Here is a 14665-nt window from a genome sequence, read left to right as displayed (position 1 = left end):
ACTGAACAACGCAATCTTATGACCGAGCTGACGCGCAACGTGAACAATCTGGTCACCCGCATTGAACAGCTTGAGCAACGCCCTCCACCTTATCGTGCTGATGATGAAGATGCTGGTGATGAAGATGCGTATGCTGACGGTGGTGCCCGTCGCCGCCTCAACTTCAATCGTCGCGGTATGGCAGGTAATAATCATGGTAATAATGATCCTTTTGCTAAAATTAAATTTAGTCTACCACCTTTTGCTGGTAATGTTGATCCAGAGGCATATTTAGATTGGGAGCTTGCTGTTCAACAAAAATTTGATTCTCATAATGTTCCTGCTGAGCATAGAGTTCGACTTGCTACCAGTGAGTTTACTAATTTTGCTTTGTTCTGGTGGAGTGATCTTTGCAATGCCAATAATGCTGCTGCTGTGCCTCAAACTTGGAATGTTTTAAAGCAACGTATGAAATCTCGTTTTGTTCCTCCTTATTACCAACGTGATTTACGTTTGAAACTACAAACTTTAAAACAAGGTGATAAAGGAGTAGAAGCATACTATCAAGAATTGCTTATTGGTTTAGCACGTTGTGGTATAAATGAAGATGATGATGATGCTAGTGCTAGATTTTTTGGTGGTTTAAACCATGATATACAGAACATACTTGATTACAAAGAATGACGCAATTTTTCCCAATTGTATCATCTTGCTATTAAGGCCGAACGAGAAGTACAGGGACGCAAACAACACCAGCCTCTCAGGTCTAACAATGGGAGGAATTTTCAGTAGCGTTCCGAGCCAGAGACGCCCAAGCTTCCTGTTGCACCACAGCCATCTACACCTCCATTTTCTTCCGGGGTAAGTAAATTGTCTAATGTGCAGTTTCCACAGCTGAAGAAAGGTGGCACTCCAGGTGCTTCTACTAGCTCCTCCTCGTCTAGCTCTAAAATCATTTGCCACCGATGCAAAGGCATGGGACATGTCATGAAGGAATGCCCCAGTCGTCGCGCTTTCATTGCTACCGAGGATGGAAATGTAAGTGCTAGTGATGTTGAAGATGATTTAGCCCTTGCTGCTAACATTGATGCAGATCCCATCGAGGGCGATCATGACAAGGAGGCCATCACCATTGACTCTGTGGCTGCTGCCGCGGACTACCCTAGCCTTCTTGTGCAGCGTGTGTTGAGTACACGTGTGGGTCATGAAGAAGAGATGAAGATCCAACGCCACAATTTATTCCACATGTATCTCATTGTGCAGGGTTGTCGTGTTCTCACTATCATTGATAGCGGGAGTTGCAACAACTTGGTGAGTTTAGATTTGGTTGACAAGCTTGGCTTGACCACACGACAACATTTATATCCATATAAACTTCAATGGTTCAATAATAGTGGTAAGACTAAGGTAACTAAATCAGCACGCATTAGCTTTTTCACAGGCTCTTATCATGATACTGCTGATTTTGATGTTGTCCCTATGCAAGCTTATTCCATTTTGTTAGGTCGCCCATGGGAATTTGATAATGATGCCTTACACCATGGTAGAACTAATACATACACTATCATACATAAGGACAAGAAAATTACATTGCTGCCTTTGTCTCCTACGGATATTATTAAACATGCTAATGAAATCAAAAATAAACCTCCAACAGACATTGCTAAAAATAATGGGATTAAGTTAAAATGAGGTGCTTTTCTTGCTACAACTCCTGCTACTGCTGAGTTATGTGATAATCCTGATGCACCATATTATACTATGTTTTGTCAACCTTTTATGTCTGGTGCATTGCCTGCTGTCACTAACCTTTTGCAGGAGTTCGCTGATGATGGGATGGAGTCGAGGACGACTCCAATTCTACAAGGAGGGGATAATGAGGACATCGCCAAGATGGAGTCGAGGACGACTCCAATTCGAGAAGGGGAGGATGATGAGGACATCGCCACGCTGGACACACCGACGCCATGGTCTTCCCCAAGTTGTAATTCGTTTCCAACTCAGCTGCCACGTCGTCCTCGGATTCAGCAGACACGTCGTTACTGTTTCGGTCATAACTTCCTCATACGACATCGAAACGGGCCGTTCTTGGATGCGTTGGAAAGGGGACGACGATGCCGTCGTTTTGGATCTGGTCCCAGCTCCAGAAGGTCCGTGGATCATTCTGTGTGACCACGGCAAGGTGCTGCGTCACCTATTTGGGCCAACTTGGCCATGTATCGTGTTGGGCCTTAAGCCCAAGTTGTGGGCGCCCAACCCCTGGCCGTCCCCAACCCTAGGTCGAGTCTTAGACTATAAACACAGCCGCCGCCGCTGCTACACAATGGGGTTTTGTTGAGAGTTTAGTTTTCCCTCGAGAAACTGAATCGTTCATTGTAACTGTGGTGACAAATCCTTTTACAGTGATCCAGGGCCCCCGTTCTTGATCTCCTCCACTATGTCGATTAGTCCTTTGGAACCGAGTTCTTGAACCCTCTATTCATATTCGCGTCATTCATATTTGCAATTTCAGATTGCGTGTTTTACCTTCTTGCTTGTGCTCTTCGATTCGCTTGCAGGAAAAGCCTTCTTGGCGAGGTCAATCAAGTTGTGCTTGGTTGATAACCAACGGAGCAGTGGTGTAACGGTTGCAGGGTTCGAATCGTGTCTGATTTGAAGCCGGATCGCCAACGTCGAGATCTCCACAAATCGAACTTACCGGCTACCTCTCGGAAGATCGGGCCTGTATTCATCAAAGGCTAGATCAGAGAGATCAGCTATAAGAGATAGCTGGACCAATCATCCCCAGTGGAGTCGTCAAAAAGTGTGTTGATGTCAGAAGTGATCCAAATCACACACCAACAGGGCCTTGCTGCCCGGGCCGCTACGGACCGAAGAACACAGCGAGGATGTCACGCTTTCATGGTGAAGAACGGAGAGGTTTACAAGCAAACCATCAAAGGATAACCAACGTGCTTGCGTAACAAAGAACCGATTAGTTTTCAGGCAAACTAGCAAAGACAGGACGTCGTCGGGTTGCCCTAGGTCGGCCGGCAAGCCTAGGGCACCATCCTTGGTCATCGGATCAAGAGATGAACAACATGGGCGTTGGAGAAGAGAGTAAAAGTGTTGGAGTAGAGGTAGTAGATTGATTTGTTTGTCGATTGGATAGATGGAAACTCAATCGGCAATGATCCTCTCATATATAGAGAGGAGGGTGGTCTTATTCCAATAGGAAACCTCTTCAAACCATATTTTTCAAGTTCCCCACGAGTTTTTCGGATGGGAATCCAAAAGACTAGATCCGAACATGGTTTTTTGTTAGGTTTGTCGGAATGGGGATAACCCCAGACACCCGAGCTGATTTCTTCAGGCTTTCCGAAAGTCCTGACACCTGTCGAAACTTCCGACAGTCGGAAATCCCGACTTGGGTCGGAACTCCCGACAACGGAGTATCTTTCCGGGGTATAACTCCTTCATTCGGACTCCGAATTAGACGTTTCATATATGTTTTTTGACCGTCTCAACGAGGGGAACACAATGGTGAAGCCCGTTCCACATTTTGACAACTTCACAAAATGAACAATTTTGATTGTCAACACTATGGATTCCAGAATGGATGTGGTAGAAGCTGCAGCTTTTCTTTCTGTGATGGCGCATCTCTACTTGTCTGCAAATGTGCAATGTGCAGCAGCAACCAATAAGTTCAAGCTCAAAGATACGATCACAACTAACCTACCCCTAGAAATGCAAGCAGGTCGTACGTCCTACCATTGCATGCCAAAACGAAATTAATTAATGGTATATAAGCAATAAGCCAATAACAGAGACTTATTGACTGCAGTTAATAACTAGCTTATTATGTAATTATGATGTCATCAAATAAATGAGCTACATATATGCGAGTATTAATTATATTCTGTGGAGGAAGCTAGGTATCAATTGGAAGTTTCCTTCTTGCATCATATTGGTCCCTTTCTTCTGTTCATAGTCATTCTTCCTGGTTCAGGAGAGGAGACAGGAGAGAGAGGTCAGTTCCATCTCGCTGTGATGGCGACGGAGGCAATGGGCCATGTGATCGATTGTGCACGCCCAACCACCAATGCAGCAAACTTCTCTTCTCTGATCCCCGTCAATTCATCTGTTAGTTGTTTGTTGTTTGTTGTTGCATTGTTTAATTTGTGCGCATGCATGTTATTAGTCCGGCTAAGCTATGTATTCAGGGTCAGCATATGTATATGTGTACTCCGATCCTACTTGAAGTACTATAATCTAATTAATCTGGCGTTCAAAGTTCAAACAAGTAGTTGGGTAACATTTGTTCTCCACCTACGCGCGCGTTCGTTCGTTTGTCAGATTCATTTACATTTCTTTATTTAATCACGGAGGCAGTTCGCTAGCTCTTTGTAATGTAGGATTAGTTATGTATAATCCATCTACAAATGCTACAGAAAATCATGATCCTCTCAAGATTGCTATACTCCGTCCTTTCAAATTGTAAAACGTTTCGGTTTTATCCTAAGCCAAACATGTATAACACCACGATCAAGTTTGTAGAAATATATTAGCATCTATGATAGCAAATAAATGCACTATTGAAATATATCTCATGTGTGGTGTATCCAGCGGTCCTTAAACGTGTATTGAGTTCTCAACTAGGTCCTGATACTTTGAAATTGCATATTATTGTCTCTAAACTATGTTTATTACCGTGTCATCCTGGTCCAAACCACACCCCTTTCGTCTGGAGCGCTGATATCGGGTACCAGATCATTTTGGCAGGAATTTGGGCGTCGGTTCCCGCCAGTTCGGGTGTCATTCGAGGCACTCTCCTTTTTATTTGTCTCTTTCGCATTCTCTTGTCACTCTGTCCGGTCCCTCCACCCCTTTGCTCGATTCCTAGCCGTGGCTTTGAGCCCATCCAATTCTTCATTGGGGTAGCGGTGGAGGCCTAACATTCCACTCATATTGTGCCCTGACTACGAATGGAGGAAGGTGGTGGATCTCACATCCCAAACCAATGACAACCCGAACAGGATCTTGTTCACTTGTCCAAATCAAAAGGTAGGTGTGTGGAGCTCTTGTAAAGGTGCTACAAATTTTGTGCTTTTTGATTGATTAACTTTGCAGTTTTGAATAAGGAACAGACTGGATGTGGCTTCTATCTGTGGAAGAGAGACTATATGGCCTTCTTGAGGAACAAGCGTGGCATTAGGGTTCACAATGTGGAAAGATGAGAGAAGAGAGAAGACAGGATGGCATGCGAGCTGGTGTTACTCGGGATGTTGGTTGGCCGGTTGCTATTGCTACTTATGAAGTGGCAGTGGGGAGACAAGTGCAGCGCAACGAAGAGAAAGGGGTTATGCCAATTCCAAATGAGATTTGTGTGTTGCTTAAGACTTTTGTGGTTGTTTGTATTTATGGTCTTTGTGTAATGGTCTGTATTTTGATTTCTTTAATTAATCATGAAAGGAATGGAATGTGAACTGTATTTTAGTAAGAGTGGTATGTATTTTGGTTGTTGTCGCCATGAAGTGATTGCATATAAACATTCGGTGCACCAAACCAAGTGAAACTTTAAAAGGAAACTCATTTCATTCAGATGATAGATAAACAAGAGATGAACATAAGCAGCTAGGCATTACATCTAGTTGAATCATCGTATTAACCCATAGCATCCACGTACAGTTTTTGTGCTACCTCCATGTACTCCATCACTAACCTATTTTACACCAGCATCCAACCTCAGCTTGTTGGTACGTAAGAATTACTCTGACTATGAAATGATGTAAGGACGCAGGCAAGGTAGGTGATGATGAAACGGCTCGGATTCGAGATTGAGACGGTGATACCTGACGAAGCGTCCTTTGATGAGTTCCAGTCGGTGTTCCAGTACCTCTGTCGCCCTCCAAGTGCGAGGCGATGCAGGTGCTCTTTCCGGGTAGGAAGCAGCGTGCACTCGGTGCCGTTAGCGCCGCCTAAAGCTTTACCATCCAGTTGCACCTCTAGTTACCATGTTCATCTGGTCGCAAAACTCAACTGCATTGTAACAACGTCTAGAGAATCCAGTAGCTAGGTTCCTTCCCTTGGGCGGTGTTTGGGGCTCCTCGCCAAAAACAACGTCGGTGATGTATGGTTCGAAACTCTTATCCTCTTAATGAAAAACGGGTTTCGGCCCGGTTGCGAAAAAATGTAAGGACGCAAACATAGTTTTGGTGCAAATTACATCACAAAAGGAGACCTATCATTCACAAAAGCGGTTATTTACTTCTATCCTTCACGAAGGGGACGTGGTTGTTGTGTGTATTCATTCACAAAAGTGGGCTTCCTCATGACTTCCTCGTCACTTCTTGCATTCCATTATCAAACATTTCTTTTTTTAGATTGGTGATGCTACCACAAATAACAAAATCACACTAACCCTATGGCCTATTTTAATGTCATTGATTGTTTTTACACACACCCGACCCAAATGAATGCCTCCAATAAACCGAGTTAGTAGATTTTGTGAATGATGAAGCCAACTAATTAAGCTATGCGTCATTGTTAGCCTATTTGTAACAACAAAGGTGTTTAATAGTACAAAATAATAAAATTTTTACCAAGGAATTTAGATATATATAAAAAATAAGATGGTGATGACAGGGAAAACAATATAGATGTACACTACCTGAATCAGGAATTGCCTTGGCAGCCTAAAACCGCTAAGGAATATAGGTTTACTGCCAAGGTAATTGTTCTTGGTGGCCGACCGCCAAGCAAAGCCCGCCAAGCCTAGAGAGCCAAGGAAAAACGATATCCTTGGCAGCTGACTGCCAAGAATTGTTTCCTTGGCTGTTTGGCTGCCAAGGTAAATAGGACGCTATAAAACTTTCAATGCGCCAAAAAAGGGTACATCCGCCAAGGAAATTTATTTGCTTGGCTGCCGTCGACTGCCAAGTAAACTCTTTTCGTTGGCTGCCTTCGACTGCCAAGTAAACTCTTTCCCTTGGCTGCCTTCGACAGCCAAGAAAAATTCTTTGCTTGGCTACCATCGACAGCCAAGAAATTTTTTTTACTTGGCGGCTTTGGACAGCCTAAGAAAATACCTTTCCTTGGCAGCTTACAACAGCCAAGTAAATTTCTTTCTTTGGCAGCAGCATCCACCGATTTAAACTATTTGCTTAGCCGTCCAAAACAACCAAGTTAATACATTTCCTTGGTAGCCTTCATCAGCCAAGGAAAACAGAATACATTGGCCAAGACAATTCTAATTTCCTTGACAGCTTACTCTGCCAAGTTAATACAAACAAACTCAATATTTTGGTAGCCACAAATCTGATAGCAACAACAATACAAATCATATGTCCAACATCCACTTACTCAGTACCAGTACGTACTGTCCACTTTATATAGGGACAAACATGTCAGCAGCACATGTATCCCGCCTACATATAATCTAGATGGCAGTATCTTATCTTGCCTACATGTCATCATCACACATTCACAAAAGACTTTGCAAAAGCTCAGCCACACATCATATGTTAGCTGTACCAAAATAGACCAAAAGAAGTCAGCATGACACGGCAGGTACTAGGAGTTGCTGGCATTAGTTGGTCCTATGCCAAATCAATTTGCTTTCTGCAGGTCACTGTCGACAATGCAACTGTCATCAACGATCGCCTTCGAAGGCTTCCTCATCAGCCTCCCTTTCTTGGTCAGGATCGCCATCACCATTTCCTTCGGAGTCGGAATCATCACCATCTTCACCATCACCATCTTCATCGTCTTCATGGAAGTTGTTTCCATCATCATCTCTTTCATCAATGTTCTCACCGTTGCGCCTGTCATCAACTGAGTGGGAGCAACCATGTGGGGAAGCAACAGTCTGCAAAATCAGTAAAATCTCCATGATGATGTGCAAACCATGTGCACCTACATAGTTACTACCCAGCCAAGAAAGCAAAGGGGCAGCAACTAGAAGGATTACATAGTCCATAATATGAAGAACAGAAGGATTACTTTTTGTCAACTCAACCTAGCAGTACTATGAGCTGTTAAGAAATATGAAGATGGACCTAGCAGAGCATAGTTTTACTTGATCTTTGAATACAGTACTTGATGCTTAAGGAGCTGACCAAATGAACTAAAGGGTATTTGCCAAGCAAAACTGAGGGGAATCAGACAAGTCAAACTAATCTTGGCTACCTTACCATGAACTTAAATCTAAGGTTGCCATTACTAATCAGCAAGAAGCCACCTTTTCACTGCTGCAACTCAAATTGGCATTCTGGCAGCAAACAATATTAATTCTCTAGATGAAATGTCCTCCTAGACACAAAACATTAATTGTACAAGCATTCAGTAAAATTTGTAACCATGTTGACGACGCGCATCAATACTTTCTAGACGCCGCAACAGCTCTGCAGGTGGTTCTCTTCCAAAATCAGAATACATTGTCTGTAATTAAAAAGGCACATGAGTATTACATTCAGATGCATGCATAGGAGCATTACCCAAATCAGAACATGTTATTTGCTAGAAGCAATGAAAAAAATATTACCATGATCAACGCACGATTAACACTATTTTCTTCAAAGAGTATCCCATTAGTCTCTTTTAGCTGCTCATTTTCTTTGAGCACCCTATCATAATCAGTAGGATTGATTGGCTTAAAACCTACTGATTTACTATGTATTAGAACAATTGCCTTGTCCACAGCACCATCGCCTATTGGAACACGCCCATGCTTCATCCCGTTTCCTACAATGTGCAGCGCCTTTCCATCCAATTCTTGTGAATTCTCATATGAAACTAGTTGTCTGTAGTCATCCTAAAATAAGCAAAAAATCATGACATATGAAAAATAAGCAGATTGTGAATTTTATGTTGTAGGAATGAGTATATACTCTAACAATGCCCATGTGCACATAATCAAATAAGCATTATATGATCGAACTACTACATTTGTATGATATTTTCTAAGAATTAAACTGATTAGTTGCTACTGACAAGGACATTTACATTGGAGATAATCAAGTAAATAATGCAAAGCATACCAAGCGTTTTTGCGCTTTCTGGCTGGGGATGGGACCAGCCCTTCCAGTGTTGTCTATAGTTTTGAATCCCGTTTTCATTATAGCGTATGTATTTGAAGTGCCACTCTTCTGGGGACCGAAAGCATGTTTCTACAAGAACAGAAACATCAAATTATGCAAGGGAAAACTTTGTAGAGGCCAATGGTTTAATTAGGCAAGACACAAGGAATTCTTATACCAGGAGTTGTTGTGTCTCCAAAAAAAACCATCTGTTGCCACAGCAAGGCGCACATTCCTAGGGTCACAACCAAAATCTGGGAAGTCTTTGTCAAACTGTTTCCATGCTTCCCCATCACATGGGTGCAAGATCTTACTAGATCTAGACTGCTTGTGAGACTGCATCAGCTTTGCTATCCTTTCATGTGCATACAATCTTTGTAGTCTATCTGTGATGGGAAGGTATCGCAAGACTTTACGTGGGACTCTACTTTGGCCTTCCTCATAGCATGAGGTACCACAAACATCACACTTGTCTTTATTTTTATTGTCCTTGTAGTAAAGCATGCAGTTGTTATAGCATACATCAATTTTTACATATGACATACCTAGATCCTCCAATAATTTCTTTGACTGGTAAAAGTCCTTGGGAACCTTAGATTCTGGAGGCAGCAGTTCGTTGATTAGCTCTAAGTTTGCTTCAAAGTGTGCAATTGACATATTGTACTGTGATTTTAAAGCTAGCAAACGTGCCACGGCAGAAAGAGATGAGTGTGTTGTGTTTTCATGGACCAGTTGATCAGCACTAGCAACCATCCTATAAAAGGCCTAGGCTGAGGGTGTGAGCTCATCGTCACTTGTAGGTCCATGGTTAACACCTAGGTCAACTAACATATCATCCATGCGATCAGCTTCCTCAGAACTCTCATCACTTCCAACTTTAACATGACTCTCTCCATGTGATGTCCATATTTTGTAGTCATCTCTAAACCCATGTTTACACAAGTGCATCTCTACATCAAACCTTTTATGCCTAGCATAGTTTCGACAAAAGGCACACGGGCACTTAATGGTGTCATTTTCAACCAGACTCAACATAGAGAATGCGTGGTCTAGAAACTTATTTGTGTTTTCAATCCACTCATGAGAAGGAGGCTGCCCACGAGACCAACCACTATACATCCATTCACGGTCTACCATTATTCTTGTTCTGTTTTAAAAATAAAATATGTTTCAATGTCACAACAATCTGACACAAATAATAGTCACAGAACAAATAGGCAAATAGAAATAATTTGTCACATACCAACTAAAAAATTTGAAATAGCAGTAAGATTCTTTTCTGCCAAATTAAGGATTGAGTATGCAGCTTAACAAACAAGTGCATTCTAGCCAATGTCTAAAACACTACTGCTATTCAATCAAAATGCATTAGTCAACTGATACTTACTGCTATTCAATCGGAAAGGTTTGCAGTTCGTGGGAGAGGGAAGCAGTGCCTTCTTCAATTGTCCTCGAATCTGATCAGCAAGGTCCCTAGTGTACAGTGTGGTGTCACTTGTTCCTCTCCTCAATCCAGTTAGTGTTGATGCACGACAGAGCGAACAGATGATTGGCTCCTCACACGTGGGGACCCTTGAAAAAATTGTGAGCGAGGAAATCAGATTTAAACATCTCTAGTTCACCCTTTTGCTTACCCAGCTACCCGAGGATTCAAACCTATTTTTGGAATAAAAAACTAATCCAGCCTCTATCAACAGAAATCAATCAAGAATCTATCTCATGTGGACTTCATTTTTTCTCACTTCGCAGGGAGCAAGATGAACAAACTGATTCAAGAAAAAGAAGTGTACGTACCAAACGGATTTGGAGGAGTCTGGTCGAGTTGGCGCCGGTAGGGAAGGGAGGGGGCGGCGGCGCCGGGAGTGTGGGCGCAGGAGTGTGGCAGGGGGAGGGCGCCGCTAGGGTTTCTTCTTATCCAGGCGGGAGCTAGGGAAGGAGAAGTGTGGGCGGCGGTGCCAGGAGGGAGGGGAGGGGGCGACGGAGGGAGTGTGGGCGGCGGCGGCAGGGAGGGGAGGGGGCGGTGACACTGGGAGGGATGGGAGGGGGCAGTGGTAGGAGTGTGGGAGGGGGAGGGCGGTAGGAGTGTGGGATGGGGAGGGCGCCGAGAGTGTGGGTCGGACCTTATCTAGACGGGTACGCGCGTGGGACTGAATTTTTGGTGCCCTGGGCGGGAGTGCGACGCGGTATGCTCGCTCATGGGCGCGTTGTAGTTTTGGGCGATGGAAATTTTGCTTGTGGCAGCGTTTCGGCGTTGACAAGGCAGAGAGTAGAACAAGAAGCTTGGATGATTAGGATCTCAACCTGCTTGTACGTGCCTAGAGTTAAACTAGAACAAATTCCATTCATACATGTTGTCATACACAGTCTGTTTATGTATAGTTTAAATAGTCTGTATCGGTAGGGATGTAGCACATGAGAAACATGTTACAAATGATAGGTAATATAAACGATGAAGAACAACAGATCAAACGTCGGGGATTTACAACTTTTTGACTTGTCCCAAAACGGTGGTTCACAGGAGGTATATAAAAAGATGGAAACCCTAATAGGTGACGATCCGTACCTCGCTTTGGCCCAAGCCTCCCGGCGACGGGCATCGCTTTGCTTCGTCAGAAGTTAGCCTTTATCTTGTATATAACTGAATTTGGATCACAACTCAACAAAACACGCACCCAAACAAATTAAACTATAAAACAGTATTTGCATGTTTTTGTTGGCATGTGGCCTAGCAAGATTGAGTTTATGTATTAGAGAATAATTCATTATCTTCTCACTGGTGTGTTTGTTTCTTTAATTGTATGATTCAAATTCAGCCCATTAGTGGTCCAAACAGGTGATATTGTGCATCCTTTATATGTGGTTGCTCCATCGTGTAGTCATCTTTCGATGTCCGGATGCAATAGACTATCATTAGCGATTACGTCAGTCGTGTCGCAAATCTCACCATTGTTCCCTTCATGAGTGTCGTGTGCCCCTCGATGAGGGCACAAACAGCTTCCTAGTACTAGGCGACTGCACGTACGGTGAGGTGTCCAACTGCACATAAGTGGATGACCGTATGCGCAAAGATGTGTGCCGATGGGCATGGAATCGGAGGGTGGAGAAGTGGAGGACATGCACATAATTTGAGGTCGTCGAGCAACAACAGAGGGTAGTGGATGTATATGTTACATTGAGTCAGGGTGTATATACTTATGAGGCAATGACCTCGTAGCTATTAAGCAAGATCGCCACCTAAGAGTTTAAGACAAACTTGTCATACTAACATACAAATGCATGTATCATAAGAAATATCCCACCAATACAATGGGCAATTAGCTTGTTGGCTTAAAATACATATATGAAAATATTAAATTTACTTGGTGGCTCAATAGAAACCGCCAAGAAAATGAATTATTAATTTGGCGGCTCATTAAAGAATGGCTAAGGAAATACCTTGTTTACTTGGCAGCTGATGACAACAGCCAAGTAAATGCATGCTTTTCTTGGCGGTTCCTAAAAACAGCCAATAAAACCCATCTTTTTCTTGACGGTTCGTCAAAACAGCCAAGTTAATCCATCTTTTGCTTGGTGGCTTGCATAAACAGCCAAGGAAACCCACGTTTTCCTTGGCGGTTTATAATAACAACCAAGGAATTACATTCTCTTGGCGGTTTTCTGCCACTGCCAAGGAAACGTTATATTCCTTGGCGGCTCAATTTTAGCCGCCAAGTAAAATCTTGGCCGCCAAGGCAAATCCAGTTTGGTGTAGTGGTAGAGAAAGAGACGTGCTAATAACTTGATCGCCTCATAAAGCTTAAGTATTTCTAGGGTGGGTTTATTTGGTGTTTTTTTTCAAACAATTTCTCTTGGAAACAAAAGAATTACTACCAAACCAAAACTTTGTGGAGATGAATAAATGAGAGAATCCCTATGGAACATTTTCTGGGATTTGGTTTACGAACAAGAACTAATTTTCTTTGGGTTCTCTCCCAGGAACTAGAAGCAAGAAAAACCATGTTTTATAGGAGAACTCAAAATTAGTTTCTCTCTAGAAAAAATTGAATCCCTGCCACCAAATAGATTTACTATGATGACAAATCTAATGATATTTTATTTGGTATACTATAAACATTTTGCAGGGTGTCTTGAGTAGCTACATTATTTAATTTCGAAAGAAACAGAAATATGCGTACATGTAGATATCTCCAAGAGGCGTCACAAGCAGGGGCGGATCCAACATCGGGGTGCACGGGCTCGAGGCCCCACTACTGCAGCCGGAAACATAAAGCCCCTTCTAAGCCTCTGCTATAAATCTATAGCCATTGAAGCTTAGAGGAGAGGCGGTAAGAACATGCATATACTAGTATTAGGCTAGAATTATAAGCATCATGCAAATGCAATGCAATGATGAGCGGCGGCGTCGATGGAGCTTCTTTAGACCTCCGTGCACGTTTCGGCATGCCGGCCGGAGACGACGGAGACGGGAGCAGTTGGCTTCCGTCGCTCTCGACGGGTCAGTCTCAGTCCAACTACAGCCGAGCTCAGGTTTTTGAGCCAAGGATCGCTGTCGTCGTGGGGCTCACACCGCCGGCGTCGTGCCTGCAGCCTGCCAAACATGCACGCGCGACTCACCGTCGTCCAAGCACGGAAGTTTCCACGGCCAATTTGTCGTCTCACTGGGCCGGGCATATGAATGCGTCCGATCCACCCATACCGTGTGTACTGCATGTATAGTTTTCCAAACAGGCCGCCCGGCACGGGCACGGCCAGGCACGACACGGCGAGGCACGGCACTATGCGGCACGGTGGCCCGCCGTGCCGTGCCTGATAGTGCCACCGTGCCGAAGTGGCAGCCTAGGCACGGCACTATCAGGTGTAAACCGTGCCGTGTCGTGCCAGCAGGCATGGTGGCACACCAGTGCCCGTGCCGGCCCAGGCACTAAACACATTTTAACCAAAGCACTGGAGAAACAAAAACAGAGCAAACACACAAGAGTTAAAAAATAGGAATATGGGAGCATGTGCAATGGCTGCCTCACTAAAAATCTGCTAGATAAAACTCACCCTTGTGAGAAACCCTAGTCAGGAAAAGAGTACAGCCTAGCTCTAAAGTTCAAATGTTCAATGTTCTTACATCATTGTCCAAGTTCTCATATTACAGATCCAAGTTCCATCTAAATGTATAGACTAAAGTAATAAAGATGAAGACTAATGCTTCAAAGCTTCAAGCTTCAAGCTCCCAGCTGGCCAGCTGCAAAAGAAGAACAGAGTTAGCATTAGGATTACTAATCAGTTAGCAAAAGAATAAGAGGAAGTTAGGGACTTAGGGTACGATTTACCTTGGCGGCGGGAGCACTAATCAAGATAGAGGTTTTCAAATGCTTCTTCAAGCTCCTTGTCCTTCACATTGTGCTGCAGCCTTGCCTCCGCCAACTCCTAGTCCTTGATGCAGGTGAGCCACTCCACCGTCTCTGGCTTCAGCCTCCTCCGCCGCTCCTCGATGATCCTGCCAGTCATACTAAAGGTAGATTCTGAAGATATGGTAGAGACAGGAACAGTTAAAACATCCTTTGCCATGATGGACAGCACTAGATATGTCAGTTTGTGCTCATGCCACCATCTCAAGATGTTAAATGAATCATCCAACT

The 14665-nt window shown here is 43.6% G+C and overlaps 1 protein-coding gene across 1 annotated transcript; it reads right to left on the bottom strand.

The window, feature by feature from the left end:
* Nucleotides 1-7388: 7388 nt before the first annotated feature.
* LOC136514753 (uncharacterized) lies at nt 7389-9094 on the bottom strand. Its single transcript, XM_066508467.1, has 3 exons — nt 8997-9094; nt 8501-8770; nt 7389-8397 (listed from the first exon to the last, which is right to left on the bottom strand). Exons 1-3 carry the CDS (start codon nt 9072-9074, stop codon nt 8299-8301), a joined length of 447 nt encoding a protein of 148 aa, XP_066364564.1. The 5' UTR covers nt 9075-9094; the 3' UTR covers nt 7389-8298.
* Nucleotides 9095-14665: the final 5571 nt, after the last annotated feature.

This window comes from Miscanthus floridulus, chromosome 17 (genome assembly GCF_019320115.1).
Source record: "Miscanthus floridulus cultivar M001 chromosome 17, ASM1932011v1, whole genome shotgun sequence".
NCBI classification, from domain to species: domain Eukaryota; kingdom Viridiplantae; phylum Streptophyta; class Magnoliopsida; order Poales; family Poaceae; genus Miscanthus; species Miscanthus floridulus.
Note: the sequence above shows the minus strand (reverse complement) of the source record. Positions and strands in the feature narration are given on the sequence as shown.

Bases quoted from the DNA above. Each gene is read 5' to 3' on its own strand.
- LOC136514753 (XM_066508467.1), bottom strand. From the start codon at position 9,074: ATGAAAACGGGATTCAAAACTATAGACAACACTGGAAGGGCTGGTCCC. The intron at 8,771-8,996 runs GTATGCTTTGCA...TGCTTATTTTAG, and splicing joins AGAAAGCGCAAAAACGCTTG to GATGACTACAGACAACTAGT. The intron at 8,398-8,500 runs GTAATATTTTTT...TTTTAATTACAG, and splicing joins TTAATCGTGCGTTGATCATG to ACAATGTATTCTGATTTTGG.